The sequence below is a fragment of the Osmia lignaria genome, chromosome 14 (genome assembly GCF_051020975.1).
Source record: "Osmia lignaria lignaria isolate PbOS001 chromosome 14, iyOsmLign1, whole genome shotgun sequence".
In the NCBI taxonomy this organism is placed as follows: domain Eukaryota; kingdom Metazoa; phylum Arthropoda; class Insecta; order Hymenoptera; family Megachilidae; genus Osmia; species Osmia lignaria.
The window spans coordinates 13,007,899-13,033,043 of record NC_135045.1 but is presented as its reverse complement, the minus strand read 5'-3'; the positions used below and the strand labels follow the sequence as shown (position 1 = coordinate 13,033,043).

The window sequence follows — 25,145 nt, the reverse complement described above, 5'->3', positions numbered from 1 at the left end:
ACGATTGGCGCAACTGTGGAACCACGGCGCGCCTGGCTTTCCCAAAATGTGGATTGGCATCTCTTCCCACTAAAAAGAGAATTCATTAGCTCGTGAAATTTTAATGGAAATAAAAATTTGGGTCGAAATGCAATATGCAACTAAAAACAAAATAACGTTCTTATTAAGTGAAGAGTTAAATTTGAATTTGACATTCTTTGTAAATTTATGAGACCTGATCTATTCCTAATTATACCAATGCATCTTATCGATTACAATGTTCTTATGGAAATTAATTTTCATAATAACCACCGTTCACTTTTAGTTTTAAAGATACATATGCATGAAAGAATTTGTAATATTATATATTGTATTTTTTTAAGGTTTTTGTACAGTATACTACTGTAATGTTATTATTTATGGTTTGCATACGTAATATAAATAGATATTTAGGTTTTTCAGTTTGAGATTTCTGGTTTGAATTTCTCACGAATTCCTACATTAGTAAAAATCAAAATTACAATATCTATTAAATTTTGCAGTGAACTATTATTACTAGAAATTCGGAACATTTAAGTCATTATAATAAAAAATATAATTATTCGACTATTCGACCTGTATTGCCACTAAACCAAAAATTGAGTATTATGCAAGACTGATTATGTTTATATTGCTTCTACAATTTATCATTTTATATAAAAGTATTAATAAATAAATTTTAATATAAGGTTAAAGCAGCTTATTATAACGTTGAATCAATTTACAGTGTAAATAATCAGCTTCTATGTGGATAATCGAGTACATGGGTACTCATTAAAGCTGTAATATTATTTTTATTTTAAAAACATAATTTGGTATGAAAAGTATCTAAGGAATTGAGATTGCAACATTTGTTCAAAAACGTTCAAAATTGTTAAAAGTGTCAATGCGTTCATTGCATTACAAACGAATGTGCTTAATTGAATAATGAAAAAGAAGGAAAGAAAATAAAATACATACCAACAACAGAAGATTTAAATTTGAAAATGTTCGATAGATCTCGAACATGTCTTACTATAATAATTTCTATTTTCATTGTGGAATAAAATGTGTTAAATAAAAGTTTATTTCAAAAACTGTATTAAAATGAAAAATGACTAAAATCGAAATTACTTTTGTATCAATTCAGTCCTACGATCGCATCATTAGGTATAGCATCCCGCATTATCGTATTATGTTATCATCATGCTATCACACCGTACTATTTTATCTCCAAATGAGAGACGCTGCATTTGACCGATGCACACCACGTTTCCGTCTCCTTACAACCCCGCTTCTACCCTGTATTTGTTTTTGTCGTTTGGTTCTCCCTCCGTCACGTACTCCGTCTGCTCTTTATCTTTGCTCTACCGTCTCTCCCTCTTTTTCCCTCTTTGCCCATTCGCATGGGGTCCATGTGACCCTCCCTTCTCTCGGTTGCTCTTCCATCAGCTCGCAAGAATCTTCCGACCTTAAACCCTCCGCTCGTTCCTGCCCCTCGATCAGAACCACAGAGCTGTGTCGCCGCCTGCTTTTCAGTTGCGTTCAATCTGTCGTCAGAGTAGGAGGTTTCGTGGTCGTGTGGATCTTTGCGCTTCGTTGAAAATCCGCGCGTGATAAAAAGGACAACGGTCTGAATGGATTACACAGATTGGGTGTATCGAAAGGAGCAGTGATTCTTTCGATTCGATCGAGAGACTCGCGATGGAAGGCGATAGAAAACCGGTGTTAAAGCTATTGCTTTTCCCCAAGAGGACTGTGTTAAAGTACAAACTGCTGATTCAGTGACAGGGTGCTGTTTTTACGTGTTTTGTTGTCTGTCGCGAATCGATCAACAGGAGAAGAAGAGTGTTTATTCGGTGTGGAACAACGTGCTTTAGGACACAGTGGAATCGTCACCTGACGTTGGGCGAGAGTTATCTGTCGGCATTGATCGGTCCAGGAACATATAGAGGTCGATCCGTGGTAACACAGTTTCGATTTGGGACACGGATTTTTGTTTTGAAAAAAAGAAAAAAGAAGAAGTAGATGCTCCGTTTCGTAATCGTAAGACTGACGAGATTCATCGGTTCGCACCGATAATGCTCGCTTGAAAACGTGTATGTTATAATAGACGTTTCTGTGCCAAATTAACACGTGCCAAAGCGTTTCAATTGAAAGTACAAGTTTTCTAGTATTATCGTCTAACAATAACACTTTGTATTATTATCTATTGTTGTTTTATAGTTTTTATTGGTAAGGTTCGTTTTATACGCGTAAGTTGTTTTATATAAGAAGGGGCCCCGTTTTATTTGTACGGATATTTTTATTCTGGTCTACACTGATGAGGAACAATTACCGCAATATGTTTTTCGCCGGCTACGGATATTCCAATCAACATCAAAACAATCCACCCTCGCCGACCAGGACCAGCGCATGGGGTAGCGTTTACAGCCCATTTCGAAAGTGAGTAACCCGCTGATTTCACATCGAGTATAGTGAATCTATAGTCAATTGTTTGTTAAAAAAAATTAGAATATAAGGCACCGTATCTAATCCTCCCTAACATACAGTGCAGTGGGGCGCAAATGTATTTGTACCTGCACCCTTTAAAACAGAATAAGTTTTTTAAAATTGGATCAAAGATTTTAATTTTTTTTTTTTTTTTAAAGCTAGGAAAATTATTTCATTAGATAACGTGTTTTCGTTATTCTTAAAAAATTGCAGTTCGTATTTTACAATTTTTTTAGTAAGTAAGTTATATATGTATATGCTATGTTTTTCGAATTTGGATATTGAAAAAGAATACATTTTGCAGCGAAAATGCGTCACGCAAGTAGATCAAAACGATTTTCACTACGTTTCCCCTGTCGTTACCTAAATTTAGATTGTCGTGAATATTTTAAGGTAAACCTTGCATCGTTACTTTCTCGATATGTAACAAGAGGGTGCGGTTTGACAGCTTTGAATAACAGCATCAAATGTTTCATTGTAAACACGGTAATCAAAGAAGCCGCTAAATGCAGCATCCTTTTACTCGTTGCATCGTTTCTGCGAACCTGAAAATTGTCTGACAAATATTCCAAGAAGGTGGTATTTTACAAATTTCTATTGTACTTCACACTTGAATCAGTCATTTCGTATATCAATTCCTTATTCTGTATTTTAACAGATTTGTTGAAGCTTAGTAAATGCACTTACTGCACTTTATAGGTGCACTATTATTAAGCATTGTACACACGATTTCATTGAAGATAGGTTCAAAAATATACTTCATTATATTTGTCTTCAAGTCTTTGTAATTGTAAGTTTCCTGATGTACAGTATCGAGCATGGTAGACTTCTCCAGGAAAAATGGCCATATGTCCTCCCCACGTAGGTTCCCAGCCTCTTCTAACAAGGGAGCATCCCGAAGTGACAATTTCCGATTTTGATGAAACTTATGTATAATATAGATCTCGAAAAAATATTTGACACGTATTTTTTTGTAGCTGCCGACATTCATGTTAAGCTCCCAAAGTGGAGGGTGAGAATCACAATTAGTCGAATATCTCTGAAACTAGCAGAGCTAGAGGGATGGTGTAAATTGCACGATTATGTATTTTTTTATGAGGAATCCAAATATGGAAATGGATTTCCAAAATTCGCATTTGTTGAAATAATATATTAAAAAATGGGACTTTTTTGTTAATTTTTCCGTTCAAAAGTTGATGTATCTCCCTGTAAATTTCGATATGAAAAGTATACTCGCAGGTACAAAATATGGATAAAATGGAATTTTCATTTTTACATTGTAAATATAGTTAACGTGGTCGAATTTTTAACGTATTTTTGCGAGACGCAGTCCTTAAATGCATATAATCAAACAGATAAGAAACTTCTACGCTTTTACTGGTAACGGTATTACAGTGAACTTAACAACTTTGTTTCGGGTGGGGTCAAAATTACCGTCGCAAGTATAAGAATCAGCCGGGCAGGAGAATTCGAAAACCCCGTAGAACTTTGTTTCACGAATACATCAGTTATAATTTGTAATCGCTGTAGTAGTGTTGTTTGTATAAAACGTGGTGTCAGGAACATTTATGTTTTAATCATTTTCTAGTCGAGTATCATTATTGCAATCATTGCATTGAATAAAGTAATAATTTCATTATTTTCAGCTTTTCAGAAAATTGCAGGAACCAACGGTTACACCAGCTGTTTTCAGAGCTCCCATATCTTTGTAAACGTGCAACAACTTGGTTTCAGTTGCCAAAAATTTGAAACAATTCGGGTGCAATAGCACCGCGCGCCGCCCGGCTGTATCTTATACCTACGACGGTAATTTTGACCTTACCCAAAACAAAGTTGTTAGGTTCACTGTAATACCGTTACCAGTAAAAACGTAGAAGTTTTTTATCTGTTTGATTATTATATGCATTTAAGGACTGCGTCTCGCAAAAATGCGATAAAAATTCGACCAAGTTAACTATATTTACACTGTAAAAATGAAAATTCCATTTTATTCGTATTTTGTACCTGCGAGTATACTTTTTATATCGAAATTTACAGAGAGATACATCAACTTTTGAACGGAAAAATTAACAAAAAAGTCCCATTTTTTAATATATTATTTAAACAAATGCGAATTTTTGAAATCCATTTCCATATTTAGATTCCTCATAAAAAAATACATAATCTTGCAATTTACACTATCCCTCTAGCTCTGCTGATTTCAGAGATATTCGACCAAATATGATTCTCGCCCTCCACTTTGGGGGCTATTTTCACCCCCTTAACATGAATGTTGGCAGCTACAAAAAAATACGTGTCAAATATTTTTTCGAGATCTATATTATACATAAGTTTCATCAAAATCGGAAATTGTCACTTCGGGATAGTCCTTTGGTAAGTTTACAGATTTTTGGGTTTCTGGCCCTCACCAGGCGTTTCCGAGGAGAGTGGGGCCTCCCACCACTTGCGTATAAATATTTACGCAAGAACATTTTTTACATACGCCATTTTACCTAGGGAAACCTACTGTGCTCGATATTGTACAATAGTAAATTAAGTAAATAAAATTATTGAGTAACCATTAGCGTCATATATGTATGCAGTTTTTATTACTTATCTATTTTGTTGTTCAAATATCTGTTTGTAATTTGTATTAGATTAAACATGATTTGATGACATAAATGTATCATGTAATAATATTTATGATATACCAATTTAAAGGTTAAAGTTATATGAAAATTATCACATAAAATGGCTAATCGATAGTTACAGTAAACAATTATGAAGTTTGACACGATTTGATGACATAAAAATAGCTCAAAATAATGTTACTCTGAAGGGTTGTAGATACATAGTATGTAGGTTTCGTTAATATTCTTCATACAAATTGGTTAATTGTTCGTTTAAAATGGAATATTCACTAATGAACAGTACTATGAGCTGTATGTACATTACCTGCAATGAAAAACTAATAAAGTATTAAGAATCATAACACCTTTATACAGGGTGATTCTCTTGCTACGCAAGACAAAAGCCGTGCCGCACAATCGAACCTTGCTGTTTTTGCGGGTAAAGAGACCCAGGGGCCATATCGCCGGATCCAAGACTGCTCTGTGTGTGTTTATGGCTGAGACGAAGGACAAGAAACGGAACAGCATGGGTTCCATTGTGCGGCACGGCTTTTGTCTTGCGTAGCGAGAGAATCACCCTGTATATATAGTCATTTTTATTGAACTTCAGGCTTTAAATTGATATGCTATAAGTGCTATTTCGTGGTACTTTTACAAGATGATACTAGATTTTTTCTATTTGTTATGGAATAATCTAATGTCACGTGTACAATTTTTGTTTCAAAGTAATGGAAGATTCCAACTACGCAGTGGTAAAAGTAGCACAAAGGGTTGGTATCTGTTCCTGGTGTGCAAATACCAGATCAATTGTTGTTTTCTCCTTAAACTGACTCATAAATACACTATGATGATTAATAGTTTGCTTAGCAAGCTATTTATACTCCGAAAAGTATCGAAGACGAAATCCTTTGTTTGCTTATTAATCTATTCAAGTTTAGAGTTCATCGTTAATATCTTCCATGAATTTAACCTTAGATTCGTTGGTTTCGTAATTAACACATTCATTAACATAAATTCGTTTTTATTAAAGCTACTACCGAATAGGAACCATGAATCATTTAGCCAGACGTTTGTTTATAGTATTTACGTATACTATAATGTGTAGGAATGAATTAATTAAGAGAAAGAATACAGGAACGAGTTAATAGAGTCATATTCAATTGTACTTTATTCTAGCATGGTTGAATATTAAATTGCAAGAGGTCAACGCTCATTGCGATTATACTACTTACAATTAGTCAGCTTTGTTTCAAATTACAAAAGTACAAGAAAAGAAGGTGCATTGTTTATTTAAAAATTTTTTATAGTTCTTTTTTTCATTTTGAAAACTGATGTAATTTAAATATTCTTTTAATAATATTTTTTTATATAAAAGAAAATGAATACCAAAAATTAATGAACAAAATATATGTATTATGTATTATGCAAGTAATTATTTTAATTATTTCTAGAGAAACACACAATAATTTTATTGTTCTTTTTTTTTTTAATACGAGTAGTTTTTACTATATTGTAGCTAGAACTGGAGCTATTTGAACTTCGTGGTATTTAAATTATTCGCAAGTACATACTTAAATGCCATGAATAAACTTTAAATACTCTAGTATTCGAATATACAGGGTGTCCCATGAAACTGGGACAAGCTATAGCTTTGAAACCGTAAAAGACAGACGAAATTAAGTAGTGTTGAATTGAGCATAACTTCCCGATTCCGGAAATGGAGGCGTTTCAAAGATTTCAATGTCAATTTTATTCTTTTAGACGAAACTATGCACTTTTCTATATGTTTCGAAGTTCTGTACGAAAAGAGCTTTGTTCTCTACAAAAAGTATTAAGATACTTGGATTGAAAATTGATTGGTTCAAAAGGAATCTTCAGAAGAGACTTTTCCTGTCACTTTGTAAGATATTTTTCGAAATAATCAATTTTCGACCCAAGTATCAAGTACTATTTTGTAAAGAATAACAAAACGCATCGATTGACGTCTAATAAAGTACTTATCCAGTTCTAATCAAATTTTTTCAAATCATGTTCCCTACACATTTACTTTAACCTCTGTCGATCCTTGGGAACTGGAGCCATTCGAATCTTTTGGTATTTAAATTACTCGTTGGTACTTTGGTGCCATGAATAAGCTTTCAATATTTTAGCAATCGAACATAGAAGCACTTGTATACAGAGTGTTAAATAAGAAAAAGGCTTAGGATCTGTATATTCGATACACTGTTCATAGGATTGAATAAAAAGAGAGTAAATAAGTATTATTTATAAATTATTAATTAATATAACTAATCAATAATTAGTTTCCAAACAAGTATCACGAATACTTAAAATAAAAGAATTGAAAATATAAAAAAAAATTTCAAAGTCTTTCTCCACAATTTCATTTGTGTTTGAAACACGAAAATTCTTGTGAGAATCACAATGTATGCGTCGCAAAAAAGTCGTCACACAATGGCCATTTACGCATTGAACGTTTGCGATACGTCAGACTAAATTGAATCGATTTACATACATGTACGTTTTTCAAGTACATATCTTGTGCATTCATTAAAGCCTTAATGAACTCTTTCGCCCACTGGACACCTACACGGTGAGACGTATAACAGTAGGTACGGTAGCTAGACATTCGCTGTAAACAATGTTTCCACTCGACAAGGGCGAACTAATTGTTTAACTGGGCAAGTTAATACGTTTAACGATCTGGTAATTGAGGAAGGTTTGCACGTTAACGTGAACTAGCTCGTTCTAATATCGCTCAACAATGTGTTTCGAACGATCATGCGATGCTAAAGCTGATTTATGGTATTACTTCCAGTGAAAACATGTTGATGATCCACCGATCATTATCCTCTTAATCTTTGGCCTTATAATATCGAGTCATACTTTTGGATCAGCTGACTGAATTGCATTTATAGTAGGAGTGAAACGTATTAGTCATTAGGAATTTTGAGGTTAGGTTAAGTCTTGTAAGAAAATCATAACACGAACATAATGGAAATGTGAAAAGTCATCGTGACTAATTTAACCCTTTGGATAATGGACAACTAATATTATACAATTTAACCCTTCATTACATGGTTTTTTGTATTTTAAAAGAGCTAGTTGGCGTAACTAGGATTTTATTCTAGGGTGGGCGAGGTCCCAGAAATTTTGGAATTTCGAAATTCTGGAGGAGTTTTGGCAATTTGGAAACTTCGGATGTAGTGATGTGCTCGGCCCGACTAGTCGGGTCGGTTCGGAAAACATCGGGCAGGCATCCGATACATGCGTGCAGTCGGGTAGCCCGACTATTTCGGAAAATTATCTTATTCCAAAATTCCATATAAAACAGATTTTGCACATGCTTATTGCAAGTATTATTAACAAGTAGATGAGAGTTGGATCACGGACTGCGGCCCACGGGAGGATCGAACCCGAGGTAGCCGGGCTACCCGACTGCGGCGCGCATGTATCGGACGCCTACCTAAGCCTGTAATATCGGCTACTTACACATTCCTATTGGGATGTTAAAATTTTAGAGCGGCGAGAGGGCTAATGCATATTTGGGGGGGGGGCAGGCCAACTCTGGCCTCTACCTAGTTACATCATGATAGTCACAAATGTTTGAATAATACAAGAATTTTGTAGCATATCATTTTATATAGCACATTTGCTATATATTCAATAAGGGGTTAAATTTAATTTTAGATTTTTCTGTTTTTATTTTCCAAGCTTTACCTTATTTCTTTAGTTATTATCTACTTCTTCGATATACATATAACGATATTGAATTCTTTAAAACATTTGAATACCTAATTTTAGATGAAGCATTTTTGCATTTCGTAATTCTGTGTCACAATTATTGACAACATCCGCCGTTTGATAGTTAAATTATCGTGAAAGTTCCAAATCCGCAGTCTAATTATTCATAATATAATAAATATCCATTTGAATATACTTTATATATTTATTGTCATCTGTATTGCTACTTATTTTTAGGAATTTTGAAACTGCAGTTTGTGTTTTACATTTGTTACCGAAAAAGATTTATTACTGATGATAATTTATATCTAGAGTATTACTGGATATCGCAGATTTTTTAATTGACACGTGGTGTTTAAATGAAATATTAAAATATCAAAATATCGTTGAACTTTGTTAACCTTTACGCAGTAATACGACCAGCGAACAGTTTTTAGTTTTAATTTAATTTTATCTGTTCGAATATCGTTCGTTAAACGTTTAATTAAAATTCAATACAATTTTATTTTGAAACGTACTAAAATTAAGTGACGTTTACCGAATTGTTCAAACAAAGTTTTCTTTAATAAATTAAATGTTATAAAGTTGAAGTTAATGATAAAAATGTTTAAAGAATCATATATGAATAATTAAAGCGTATTAAAATGTGGTATATAATAAATAAAGCATATCGCCAAAGGCAATTATAATTTATTTTAATAATTATATATGATTTTTAGTTTTGGTGATGCCAATTTGATATTGTAAATTGAAGAATATTTTAATTAACAAATTTTCTAACAGTATGCAAAGCTGATGTTACTTAAACGTTGTATTAATTTAAAATACAGTGGAAATGTTTCTAGATTCTACGCAATAAATAATTCCACCAGTGAAGCTCAGATTATATGTGTGATTATTCCATAATAATTAATGTTTAAATTTGCTGAATTTAAATTACAAAAGAATTTTCCTAAATTACAAATTTTTATAATTTAGTTTTTATATTATATTTTATAGAATTTATACATGTTTATAATAATTTCTAATAGAAAAGTAAAAGATTACGATTTTCCTGTTTGATTATTATTTAACGTAGAATCACGTGCTTAATTATTATAAATGACAGAGATAATAAAACTCTTTGATCGTAACTTTCTTGCAACAATTCATAAAACAGTATAAAATAATTTTTAAACAAATGAGATTAATATATGAATCTTATGACAATTTATATATTTTAGACAATTAATTAACTCTTTTTAACCCTAATTGAACAAATACGCCATGATGAATGTTTCTGTCTCTCTGTTGGACAATATATGTCACATGTATGCGTTATTTTATATTTTCTTTTTGTTCATTTGAATATACAGGTATTACTACCTTCAATTGGCAACGGTGACAATAAATAATAGCAACACGAAGGATAATTTTTATGTATACAATAAAAAAAAAAGAAATTTTGGTGGAAAGGTTTAATAGATGATCTTACATGACTTTAGTACTAGAATGTAATCATCATTAATATGAAACTTTTTTTTCTTTTATATGTATTATACAAGTCGGTGAGTGTTTATATCAAGTTGTGTCAAAGGTAATCTCGAGACCTTCGCAATATCGTAAACAGTGCGCTCTTTGTTGCATTTTACAATGGATCATTTCACAAATGATACAAAATTTTGTACAAAGGAAGTTCTATGGAAAGAACGCAACCCTTACAGAATCGATTAATACTCGTACCTCGTGCTCCTGTTTCGGTCCATGCCACCATATCTGCTCTCCGGGTATTGATTACTTACACAACCACCCTCCATTTTGCCAGATGACGACAACTCTCTGCGTCATTTCATGAAATTGTTTTCAATCTTATCAATTCTTCGACGATTCGACTTGTCTTCGATGATTAGCTAGCAGTACGCGTACGGCGGAGAACAATATAGCTATCGTTAATTTAAATTTTTAATATGATTGGGAAAAATAGATAAATTATTAATTTGATCAGTAATCTTTTTGGAAGTGCATTATTAAAATTTTTGGATTTTCAGATTTACATTTGTAGATTCTGTTTTACAAAAGATATTGTTAAATATTGTTTCAGTATGGTTGCATTTAGTTTCATACATATTATATTAATTTTTATGCTGTTCCGTTTGCACGTTATGAAATGCGTTATGAATTATGTAACGAATCTCTGTTGCGACCAATTGTAGCTTTGCAACGACGCAGATGGTCGTTTTATTAATTTCTGATTCATTTCTACGTCAGTTTTGTCATATTTGTAATGTTTTGTAATTTCATTTTATAATAAACATTTGGTTTTGATACTAAATAAGGACAATATATTTACCATTTGAGAATGATTAAATCATTGCATTAAAATGAAATTAATGTCTTTATTTTCCTTATCGCAATATTAGTAAAATCATTTCTTTTTAAATCAGATTCTGTATTATCTTCATTCGCACATGTACTTACTTACTACTATATTTTGAAAAGAGATAAAGTTGCTACATTATAAAAGGTTTAGGTTGCTGAAATCATAGAATATCTGACATGATTTCATGACAGAAAAGTTTCTTAAAATAGCAATTATGATATATTAATTTAAAGCTAAGATTGAATAAAAATGACTGCGTAAAGATTTTACCATGATTTTGCATAAAAAGTTCTTTGTAAGAAATTGGATAATTCAATGTTAATGAATTAATTGTTCTGTTGTTTATTGTAACGAAGATATGACCAATTTTGATTAAGAATAATGATAACCTTTATGTAGTCATTTTCATTAAACTTAAAGCTTCAAATTAACATGCTATAGGTACAATGTTATCTCGTAATACCTTTCTGTCATCAAATCATGTGAAACTTCCTAGGTTTCAAAATCTGCCATTTAATGTGCAACAATGCCATTTTCAACAACCCTTAAACTTAAAAATGGTATGCCACAAATGTTATTTTATGGTACTTACATTTATGTCAAGATTGGTTATCAATGATTTTCATGTTTCAATCCTCAGCTTTAGTAACTCAGAAAGAGAATTGTGTCCCTTAAATTTGTAAATATTAGCCATGTAAGTTTATAAGAAATGTACATACATGTATCGAGAAAGACTCCGTCAAATAGAATTTGTAAATTTACGTTCTATTGTCTGAAAATTGGCTATTTTGAGTTATCGTTATCTGTCGCATAAAGTTCACAATAATAATATGAACGTCGGTGTCATCCCTTCGCTTTTCCTCCGTGTTCGTTCCGGTTCGGAAGACTTCTGAGGCGTCCGAAGATTCTCAGAAGTCTGGATCTGGATTAGTTAAACGTGGACGTAAGGGTTGTGCTTAATATATCAGAGTCGGATGTTGGGGTGCAGTTGAAAAGAGGAGAGGACACCCATGGTTATAGCGATTTGTGTCTCCCATTGGCGAGGTGAACGGAATTACGTTGGTCTTGCAGTTTTTTAAATAGACCGTGCTAAAAGAAAAATTGGTAGCCCTCGTCTTTTGAAGAGTGACGAAGGATAACAAAGGTTAATGATACGTTCAAAGAGTTCTGGTAATTATTTGAGCGAGTTTTTGTTTTGGGGGTTCAAGAAAAGGAAATTATATTTTTAACAAGAAGTACAAGAGGGATGTAATACTTTAGATAACTGTTAAATTGTTGAGGACGAAGTGGTTAATTCAATTATGAAACTTTGTTAAAAATAATATTCATTAATCCTTCTTTGCTAAGTTTTTTTCTGTCATTTTAAAAAGAAACAGCTTTAAACGATATAAGATATTTTTCTCATTTAGAAATTTATTTAAAAAAAAATTGTAACGTTATGTAAGACAAAATTTATAGTTGGAAAAGGTTGGAAACACAAGAATATCATAGTACAGGGGTTCTTAAACTTATGTAGTCCGAGGACCCCCTCTTGAACAACATCTTTTTCGTACAATGTTTATTAGTTATATAAAATATAGAAACCTGGAAAAAAGTCGACTTCTGAGAAAAATACAAATAATAATTTTTAAGCAATATGATATAAAAATAAAAAGAAATACATAAAAATCACAGAATATAATAAGTTCGTGTTTTATTTACTACCTTAAAAATATATTTTTTATTGCTCCGCTCTTCTTGCCTTTTCATTGTCTGCTTCAACTGTTTGCAACCATTTTTTATAATTTCGCGCACCCCTGGTAATGGTTACGCGGACCCCCAGGGGTCCGTGGACCACAGTTTAATTACCTATGTCATAGTATATTATTTTATGTAGCAGATTTGCAATATAAATAGCGAAGGACTTCGAAACATTTATATTTTTACAAGCTACGAAGCATTTAAAATCGAAGCTGTCGTTAGATATTGCAGAGCCCGGAATGAAAGTCGAGATTACTGAAAGTATTCAATGAGGTACACATAACTGTAAAATTAAAGATAACACGAATATTTTGTACTTGTTATATGTATACTGTGAAATTTGATAATAAATTTAATAGTTTTGAAAGCATTTTAAATGTGGGGCAAGTGCTCCGTTCGACCGGTGCTTTGGGGCGGCTCTGTTCAAAATTACAGACTTTAGTTGATCATGGTTGCTTATTTCAGTTAGTTCATATTTTCCATTCTATTGAAATTTCTGTTGATATTTATTTTATTGAAACTTTAGGTGCATGATTCCTAAATTCGTACGTATTATGAAATTTAAAAGGATACAATATTCTGATTATTTAGAAAAAAGAAATAAAAATTTACAGTTTTATTAATTCATTTGCATCAGGAATTTGATATACCTATTCGTTCCGTGCGCCAGATTATTACCTTTAATAAGATACAGTAATGATAATAATAATAATTAATATATAAATGAAGAAAAATTTAATACTATTGTATTCGGATGCATAACAAAATTTTTTAGATCGCTATTTCTCATCGAAAATCAATAGAAGTACAAAAATTGTATGTTTTTGATCCGTTTTGTTATATTTGATGTCATCTTGAATAAAAAAAAAGTAGTGATATGAACACATTTTTCAAATCTTCTAATAATGCATATGGATTAATTTCTTAAAAGTTTGTTGGACGCTTTTAGAATAATACAGTTATCGTTTAAAATTATTCATTTTGTAATATTGTTAATTATTTTAATAATTCTTTTATACTGCATGTTCTTTTTATCTATGTGATATTCTTCTATTTATTACTGTGTATTTTTCTTTAATATTTAAATTATCTAACTGTTCTCAAAAATTTTCGATGCCTCTAGTATTACGGCTATTTAATCATTATTTCAAATTTGGATATTTTCCCGCGTCTCTGTGGAATTGTAAAGTGGCGGGATAATATGATAAAGATAACGATTATTTTAATAATTAGAGTTCGATTAAAGAAAAAAAAGAAATTGCATTAAATTAATTTATACATCTATCAAAGGGTTTTTGAAATTAAAATAAATTAGATTTGCCAACATGATTTTATACATTGCGTCTCTATTTTTAGTTTTAATTTTAAAGCACTCTTTTTTAAACTTCAGAATTTCAACAAAATCATTAACTTCTATGAATCTTTAAGCAGCTGGTCCATGTTTGAAGCAAGTTTCTAAGCACTAGAAGCCAGTGCTGTCGGCTTTTCCAGACAGCACGGTGCGGTGGCGAATAATAGTAGAACTCTTAGAACTTGTTAAGATTCGCGACAACACGCTGGAGGAACGTTATCCGTTAATTACTCATTTTACGTTTCAACACCGGCCGGCAGGAATAGCATTTGGATGAAATCTATATTAAACCTTTCTGGAAATACTGCATTTCCTTATTGCTTTTACCCGTGCTTTCACGTGGTTCACTACTATACATCACTGGCATGTCATCCAAACAGTTTTACATTACGTTAAGCCATCGTTCGTTCAAACGATGACCATTGAAATCGAAATCTGGGTCGTTGTTAACCCTTTCATCACGGCAGTTTTCGTTAGAAAACGCTCCTATACAGTGATAATTTCATTTATGTACTAAGTTACCTCGACTTCAAAATTATATAAACTTTTATAAAAATCATGTCAAGATCCAGAGGTCTTATCATATTGCGCGTTCATTAAATGTACTTACTTCAAATATTTTATTAAATTGCTAATAGCCTTCGTTGCAGAATATCCTGAGTGAAGTTTTTAATTTTATCAAAAACTGTCAACGAATACGAAAAACTATTTAGTCATTATAATATATAGATTACTGAATTCGTCTTTGTGAGATTATCGACGTTAGTTTAATACCGATACAGCCATCTCTGTACAAATGTAAATACAGTGGGGCGCAAAAGTATTCGCACACCGTTTAAAATAGAATACCTCATTTATAATAAAACTGGACCAAATAACGAAGTTTTTTGAGAAGCTATAAAAATTAATTTACTAAGATATGTACTTTTGCTGTTTTAAAAAATTACAATTTATTGAAATCATGAAAAAAAAATAGTGAAGGGTAATTTCTCAACTTTTTGATGTGAGCCTATAATGAAAATGTAAAATATATGTTCTTCGTAGATTCAAATAAGTTATGTGTATGCTGAAAATTTCATCGAGATGGGTCAATGCACTTATAGAAGTTACAAGTAATTAAAATTTTCGAAAATTGCGATTTTCAGCATACACATAACATACATACTTAAATTTACAAATGTCATATTTTAAATTTCAATTACAGGCTCAAATAAAAAAGTTAAAAAATTGCCTTTTACTATTTTTTTTCACAATTTAGGCTTTAAATTAACATGGCGTATGTATTATTGTGTAGTAATGTACTTTTATGTCATTAAATTCTATGAGGCTTTCTATGTTAGTTTACCAATTCTTATGAAGTCATTTGAATAAAAACAGAATAGTTACGGTTGATGTTCTATATTTTTGTATATTTATTATTCCCTATAATTTCATTTTAAACTCATTTAAAGATTCAAGGATTAAGTTGCAATTTTCCTCATTGTTATCAGAGAAATTCACAATACAAATTTTTAATAAATCAATCATATCATTTTTGAAACAAACCACATACAACAATTCGTTTTTTATTTTACTAAGTCTGGTAGGAGATTCCACTAGAATTCTCTGGATTATTTAAATCCCCATTGATTCAGCTGATTAATCCTTAACGTATGCCCGAACTTCGTCCTTAGTACACAGGATGTTTTGCTCCTAATCGAGCGTCGTTCTGGAAATAGAAGTTAGCCTTCATCTTGATCCTTTTTAAAAGTTTCATCTAATTCGGTCTAGTTCGTTGAGTCTATTTCCTGTGGAATCAGGAGGCACCACGTGCCTTCGCTCCATTTTCGGCCGTATTCCAAAAATAAACGGTCTTTGAGCTATAGTCAAAGACCGTCCTTTCATTATAGACCTCGAACAAATATGAACAAAAAATGTCTGCCCTTACTCAGCAACATAATGAACACATGTTATCTTATGTTTGATTTTTGAATCCAGAAAATTTGTAATCATTAGTCTGCGGATGTTTATGTTATTATAACATATAAAAATATGCAAAATATCTATGTATATGAAAGTTGCAAGAAAAGACAATTTATTGTCTCTTTTGACAGGTTGATTGCCATATTGAAAATTAGTGTACGTAGTCATGTCATATGGTTATGTATTTTGAACGATAAAATAAAATATTAATATTTTATTCTATATATTCTAATATTAATTATTTAGTCATAGCATTTTTATTACAAGATATTTTTTATATTTTTAATTTAACAAAACTATTAGTTTTAAATCTAATAATTAATCTCTATTAATTATTAATTATTAATAATCACACGAGGAATTTTATTTTATAATACTTAATTTACGCTTCTATTATTTTTTTGTTTCAGCACAAATTTGCCGTTACAAGACATAACTATGAGCCAGACTTTACCATTAATAAACGGTAAGTCAAACAATTACCATCTTTTTTATTTAAATTTGGTATACTACTTATATCAAATATACTACAATTGTCTTTTGTAATTTTTTTTTTTTCAAAATAATGTAATTTTCTCTGCACTTATTGTTGGACCTCCATTGCATTGTGTTGCTATCAAATTCTTGTATGTTTTTAAACATTTGGGACTACAAATTCTTTCACATAATAGTGAAAATTTTCAATATTATACAATTTTTCTTTATACAAATTTCTGAAATAGAGAAGCATATTGTATTATTAAAAGCTATATATTTTTTTAATAACAAAAATTAAGCAGCGAAGAGTTAAGCTGTAAATGAAATACATAGCGAATAAATATTTATATGTTACGCATATCTATCTGAATTTATTGACATTTTCATCTTCGTTAGCGATGCGTTAAGATTCATATCACAAATTGTCGATCAATGAGTCGTTAAGATTTATCGTTCATCACGACGAACCGGATATAATTTTACGCTCCATGATCACTGTAGATTGTTATATAAGAATTGATTACAAAGGCGTATTTATTAGTTCCAGTTCGACTTCGAACGAACATGTCGTGTACAGATGATGTTCCTGTAGATTAACTGATTGCTTAAGTGACGAGAGGTCACCGATATTGGGGCTGACAATGGAACGATCAGTTACCTTCCTCTTTCCCTAGTGAAACTACCTTTATTGACCATTTCCCCTGAGCAATTGACCCTGTATCGATAACGTTCATCACTGACCAACAGCTGATTGCTCAATAATTCTACTGACAAGAAAATGGTCGTTCCAGAAACTTATTTTCGAAGATATTTATAAGATGATTTACACTACTTTGGAGTATCTGGAAATAGGTGAAATTTGGAAATTTTTTTTATAGGTAATTAAGGTTGATGTTCGAATAAGAATAAAAATGAGGATTCTGTTACGAAATTAATAAGTGACATTTTACTTAGGATAAATACAAATTTTAAATCTCTATCTAACAATAAGAGTCAAATTAATCCAAGTCTATTTCTTTTTAAAATATAAATCTAGATCCTAGAGCCAGAGTATAAGACCACTTTTCACTCTTTCTGATGACGAAAATTATTTTGATCTAGTCGCTTAATTTTTAATATAATAATGTAAAAATAATATTAAGTCCATATTTTGTTCCGTGCCAAACAGTCTAAAAGGGGCTTTTGATACTAGTTTATAAAAAATTTCAGAGTCAAATAATTTGAAATCCAGTGTTAGGTTAAAATAATTTTGGATTTGATACCTCCTTCAAAAGATACGTCAGAACCATATAACACTTTGTCCAGGTTTATAGTATTATTAAGTCACACAAGAAAAGATACAAAATTGGAACTAGGCAGTATTGAGTCAAGATATGTTGATATTAAGTCCACCGTTCTCCAGTACATTATTTCACTTTTAAACAATAAAATTACATACATGTCTTTAATGATTTCAAAATTACAAGATTTTTGCACTTTTGATTTATTCTCTAAAATTTGGAAAGTGTGACAATATACTGGAGTCCAGAAGTTAGTTTTTGGATACAATTTTTGCTTGACATGAACGTTGAATTATCATTCTCTATTTTTCTTTATTTTTAATTGTATAGGAGTTAAACGGATCTATTCATATTTCATTTAAAATAAAGAAGATTTAATCATTTGAACTTTGATTTTTATATAGGTAAGAAATGTGTGATTTGTTCTATTGAAAAATAACAAAAATAGTCTTAAGCTAAAAATAATGAAAAATAAGAATTGGTTTTTTATTGTTTGGTCCTCTTGATGAAGTAATAGATCCCAATATCATTCTATCTAATAAAGTGCACGAGAATTCGCACGGCCTGGCGTGTCTTGGTAATTGCATCTATCACGATGAAAACAGGTCAACGAACCTTCTTCCACGCTATTACAGCTATTTCGCGTCTACGCAGGCTCCGACGTAATCTCTAGTCTGCCGACAGGGGTGGTCACGCCCAAATTTTCAACTATTGTCCTCTTAACAAAATCTCCTTTAATCTATTGAGTCATGACAGAAACTCCAATTAAAAACTCATACCATCATTGCGATCGCAATTTGTACTAATTATCTAACAAGATACACAAACATCCGTAGTCATTTGAAACAGAAAGAAAGATTCGAAACAGTGGTTCTAACAGGAGGCAGTTGGCGTGGCCAGTGGCCAAAAGTTAGCTAGACTAACCTAGCCAACGTTGCTTTGTAGTAAAGCATAAATTTGTACGTTGGCTGAACGAATCTGTGCCAGCGCTGGCCAACATTTTGCTCTGGTTTCAACCGCGTTTCCGTAATCCGTGGATCTATAGATAAAATTGCACGTGCTCGCCGTTCCATCGCTGTTTGATTTTCGTCTACGCGCGATACACGCTCTACTCTTTACTCGGTTTACAACAGCTGCGAGCAGCTTTTAATTTTCTCCATGGCATTCTAGACGAATAACAGAGACGAATCTATCGTTCGTTGTTTCCAGATCTTAAGGATTGGATAACGTTAATTAAAACAGAGTCGAGGTTTGGTTCAATTCGACCAGTTGGATTAATTAAATTCCACAAACTAGCGGGATGTTGTTCAGAAGCAGAGGATCATTGTACGCGATGAATCCTGTGGATCTCTTTGTGCCTTGATAAAATTTGATGGATTTCTGGAAATACCGGTGAAATCTGGTGTTAGATTTATGTGGTGTTAATTGAAGACAGGAATCTTTAAGTGACGATTATTTGAAGTTTGATTAGTATTTTGCGGTGCTGTGTTTCTAAACTTAGAACTTTATATTATTCACCCCCCCGTAGCATGATTTGGTTTTTAATTTTGACCCGAAAATACAGTTTCAAACAATAAAAAATTTTTTTTGTATCTTGGAAATTGATTTGAAGAAAAATTGCATAATATGTAAAATTTGCAAAAAAATTATAACACGAAAAATAAAAAGACATTGAAACGGTTCTTGATGTTTAGTTATTTGTCATTTGTGTAAGCTTAGAAAATTATTTTATCTTTTTTCTAATTTTATATAAATAGTGTTAATATTAGGAATAAAAGGAACACTATTCTTCTTTTAATAACATTTTAATAAAAATTATGGTCCTCTTCAGACTTATTTGTTTAACTTTATAGCTTTATCTGTGACAAATAAATATAATTTTCTAATACTACAAAGTTTTGAAAATATAAACTGAAGAATTAATATTTTTGTATTGTTTATTTAAGTTAATTTTAGTTTTTAGTTAATATAAAATTCATTTGACTCGTCGTTAGATGCGAAAAATAAAGTTAAATATATTTCACAACATAGTCGATAAAGAAAATGTTGTAGATACAGATGTAATATATTTATGTCTTGAGATAGTTAAGGCGGAATAGATTAGTCAGTTGGAATTTTCCACAAGATCCAAGTGCAGTACAAATGCATATCAATGCCTTTGTTTTTCAATGAAATCGTGAATGTACATATATAATATACCCATGATATGACAATTAATTGAACAACATGGATGAACATTTTAATTTTTCTACCATTTATCAAATGTTCCAAAACAAACATTCCATTACACTCTATCCACGATATGAAATAGTACTGGGTTGTAATTACTGTTGTAATGTGTCGTATAATGGAAAAGCGAAGTAAGTTTATAGTTCCGTTAAATTTTTATGAGAATTTCATTTTAGAGAGACTAAATATATCGTCTGAACTTTATTGCATCGGCATGGTAAAGTTTGGAATGCGAATTCTTTGGCAGTTTACTGACCATGTAATATAATCTCTAAATTTAAATTTAAATTACGTGTGGTTATACATAATATTGTTGAGATAGTATATGTTTTTTCAAATAAATGATAATGTACTTATTATTTGATTACATTTGTTGAGCAAGTAAATATTGAGCAAATCTCTGTCTTTTAATAAATCCATTGATTAAAATTTTTCACTTCTCTTTAATAATTCATAATTATTATTATTACTCGTTTTGTATATCATTTTGTTTATATAATAACTTAATAATAGTATAAATAATACTAAATGGGTAACTATAATGGGTAATTATATCACAAGCTAACATGAACCATTACAGAGCGATTGTATTTTTTTAGAATTAAATACTTCTAATTAAATTTTGTTAATCTATTATTACTTCAAATTAGGATTTTGAGAATATTTGCTTTTCCTATATCGCCATTTTCCTTAGGAAAACCTTATTTAATCGTAAGTGTATGTAACTACCATTCATTCTTAACGCTTTTCTAAAAAATAATATGTATGTTACCGGCAATGTATGAAAAGCAGGCATTGTATAGGTTGCCTGGCGTTTTTGGGCAAAGTATGAAATATCCGAATTATTTTAATATTATATAAACTTTTTGTATGCATTGTATGTAATATCTAGGGATTCTGTAGAATGAGAAATACTATTTAGGTAAAGTGTTAAAAGAGAATCATGAAAGAAGTACAAAATAAAGTATAAGACTTTCTTATTGAGGAAAATAAGAGAAAATAAAATATGAACCTACTTGTTGCAACAAGAAAGGAAAGAATTTAATTTAGAATTGCATTTAATTGTCTTTCTTACAAAAAAAGTAAAACTTGAAAAGAAAGTCATGAAGACCTTCTTCATTAAAGAAAAACATAAATGAAAAAAGAAAATACCAGGTGATATTAGAAACGTCATTAGCGGGAGTATTTTATACTTTGCTGGTTTATCTTTTGGCATTGCATAAAATGCCTAGGAAATGTGTGAAATATTACTCATATCATACTTTGCCCAAAAACGTCAGGCATTATATGTATATGTATATTGCCAAGGGATTCTATGCAATGCCTATATTAAACAAAGATTATCTCTTCAATACTAATCTTGAAGACCTAAATAACAATAGATAATTTTTTAGAAATTTTTCGTTTGAGCAAAATAGTAAATTTTTAGTATTTTTTAATTGGTAGGTTTAAAAAGCTCCTCTTCTAATCTTTCTAAGATTAATAAAAAAATTCTAATAGTAAAAGTACCATGGACATATCAGAGTTGATCTTAACCGCGCAAAGATTCATTTTCCTACCGAAATAAAAGCCGTGTGTATCCTAGAAAAGTGTTTTTCGCGGTCTCAAATTACAGGAAGCGGTGGCCCATTTATTTCAGAGGGGATTCGCGGTGAGAGGAGCAGGGGATACGTGTCGCGACACTGTATTTATTTCTGTAACACGTTGCCCCGTGGTCTTCTGCCGCGTTATTCGCCACCTTTGCGAACAATTTCGATGTTCTGCCGGCTGTGTTACTTGCACAATATCCTACGGTGCACACTAGTCCACTGTGGAGCATTGGATTGTTTGTTTTTCCAGGTGGCTCAGATTCTCCTATCTTCTAAACTTTCGTCTGCATCGTGGAATGCGAAATTTGTATTGAATACCAGGATCAGCAGGGTTGTTAGCTGTAAACGTTTCACATGCTAGGATTGATTTAACCCCTTTGATCAATGATTCCTTTTCGCAATTCTGTTTGCCATAATTCAACAATGAATTGTATACACCAGGTCTGAGCAATCGGATGATCTTAGAGCATGTTTGTTTTTATATAACTATTACTGGAAATTCAATAAAAATCACAAAAGAGATATAAACAATCTAACAAGGGAACATCGGGGACTGATACACTCCGATTTTGATGAAACTTTGCATAAATATTTATTAGACCTGTTTATGAAGATAACTGTAATTCGTTGGTGCCCGTTTTTCACTTTGAAGGAGATGTCAACCCTTTTATCCGAACCGCCCTTTCTATATACGTGCTTATAAATCGTAAACAACAAAAGATATAAAAAAAATAGTTGAAATAAAAGTTACACCGTTTCTTGAGGTCTATAAAGCTGCGTGTAAGTTTTTCTTTTAAATCATGCTTTTTGCAAAATTTAATTCCCCCTCCCCCTCCGTTTTGAAAAACTTTACGCAGCTTTATAGACCTCAAGAAACGGTATAACTTTTATTTCAACTATTTTTTTATATCTTTTGTTGTTTACGATTTATAAGCACGTATATAGAAAGGGCGGTTCGGATAAAAGGGTTGATATCTCCCTCAAAGTAAAAAACGGGCACCAACGAATTACAGTTATCTTCATAAAGAGGTCTAATAAATATTTATGCAAAGTTTCATCAAAATCGGAGTGTATCAGTCCCCGATGTTCCCTTGTAAGTACAATATTCCATATATTCTTTTACAAATAATTCAAATAAGAATATAGTCACCCATGCTTAACTCTTAACTGGTGAGCTGGTTTTTGAGGAATACGGAAACTTTTAAATAAACGGTAATAAAATGTCTGTTTAATTTTCTTTTATAGAAAATTTTTAACTTATGGAGTATATTTGTCGTTTAGTACTTGCATTTATAGAATAATTGGGCATGTTTTATCTAATAATTGGTTGAATAAATAAATAGGATATGTCAGACCTCACCTCATCATTTAAGGGTTAAGAAATCATTTCTAATATACCATAATCATTCCACACAAAATTTTATATTTCAAACCTAATAACCATCCTTGGCTATAAATAAGTCAAATAATCACATCTATTCTTGATTCACCTTATTAAAATAATAAATACTTCACAAAAGATGTTATTATTTGACATATAATTTGTACTACACGCATTAGGTAAACATATTGGCTAATAACTAACAAATGCTTACCCTATGAATTTATCTAATACATTCTATTTAGAAATTCGATCGTGTACAAGACAATCTCAGTTAAAATTGATTTTAGTTAATTTGAATCGTGTCCCAAAGCTTACATAACGTCGCACAAATTGTAATGGACCAAATCTAATGATCATATTTTTATCAGTTTTAAAGTTCAAATTGTTTTAAATCAGTTTTCATACTTTAGAATTATGTTTTTTGATTGTGCGTCCAATTGTATTAGACTGGCTCATGTTAAATTAATTACAATTATTAAATTTTGCTGAAAATAACTACATAAAAGTTTTGTCAATATTCCTAATAGAAAATGACTATAGTTCTTCTCGTAACATACCGCTTAGTATTCTCTAATTTTCAATTTAGAGACAGTCAATTTTTATTAATATTACTGATGAAACTTTTATATGATCTTTAAATTGATAAATCACAAGTGTTATTTAGTGAAACTTTTATGCAATGAAATTGTGTCAGACCTGTATGCTTCAAAATCAGTCATTGTTTTCTTTAACTAACAACCAGCCATTTTATAATAAGAGTATTATTAAACCATTTATGTAGTCATTTTCACCATAATGTAAGCTTGAAATTGATGTATTACAAGTGCTATTTTATGACACTTTTATGTCATCGAATCATATCAGACTTTCCAAGTTCTGAAATTCGCCCTTTGATCTGCAAGAGCCTAATAATTGATGATTCATATGATACATCTGTTACGGTTTGGATAAAGAGGTAATCATCTAAGCGCCGCATATAACCTGTTAAATGGTCGGGTAATGAACCTGACGTATGGTTAAAATTAATTACACGTTTCCAAACTGCTTTCTACGTGTCGTTTTCATTTATACGTTGACATGATTGGGGTAGAGCCAGACGCCTACACGTCTACGAAAAATTGGTGCCTTTATGAAGTGAATGATAATTCACAGTGTATGTAATTCTATTTTTACGTATTAACGCACATGGCAGGGACGATAAACCTTAATCTTTCGAGTCTCATCTTCGAATTGACTTATTTTGCCCATCTAAAAATATACTAAATGTTCTACATCGATGGTAATTAGCTAACCACTGTTAAAATATGTTTTGCGAGTTAAAAACAATTTAAAAATTTAATATTTTCGAATGTATACATTATTTATGGTTCAATAAAATGCCGGTAATGTTGATGTAGAGCAATGAGTTTAGTTACCATAAAAACGTTAATTTTAATTACAATATTTTGATGTACCTCTGCCATCAAATGTTTGAAATTTGAAAAAACACGTTGAAAAGTATATTCCTATCGTTTAATGCTCTTTTATCTCTAATCTTTGTTTGTAGTTATATTGTCTGTGACGTTTTGCGATACTCGGCTGATCTAAGTTTAGAAGATGCTTGCATGCAGATAAATAGAGAAAACAAAGAGTAAGGAACATAGAAACATGATAACTTGTTACGAATTTAGTGTTACTAATTCTGTGTGTCTGTAATATTTCATCATTCATTTTCAATTTCTCACCATTATAACATTCTATAAACACAATAATTTATATTCATTAAAGAAACCTTATTTGACCATGCAATTTTCCTGTTGCTATATCTGATGCATACAAAAGCAGTATAAATTCGATATGTAAATTCATTCAATGAATCATTTATGATCCATTTATTGTATAACATAGACTGTTTATAAATTCATCTCATTTTCATTTAATTTAATAGATAC

The 25,145-nt window shown here is 31.2% G+C and overlaps 1 protein-coding gene across 3 annotated transcripts in view; it reads left to right on the top strand.

The window, feature by feature from the left end:
• The window catches only part of cnn (phosphodiesterase 4D interacting protein centrosomin), a 57,188-nt gene that overhangs the window by 3,245 nt on the left and 28,798 nt on the right, over nucleotides 1–25,145 (top strand). For 2 of the 3 annotated variants that reach the window (XM_076692097.1, XM_034334896.2), the window contains exon 2: nucleotides 16,666–16,721. In XM_076692097.1, the coding sequence (XP_076548212.1) occupies nucleotides 16,694–16,721 (28 nt within the window). In that variant the 5' untranslated portion in view covers nucleotides 16,666–16,693. Of the gene's footprint in view, nucleotides 1–1,560; nucleotides 2,443–16,665; nucleotides 16,722–25,145 lie in introns of those variants that run through there. The other variant, XM_034334894.2, reaches the window with a different exon arrangement.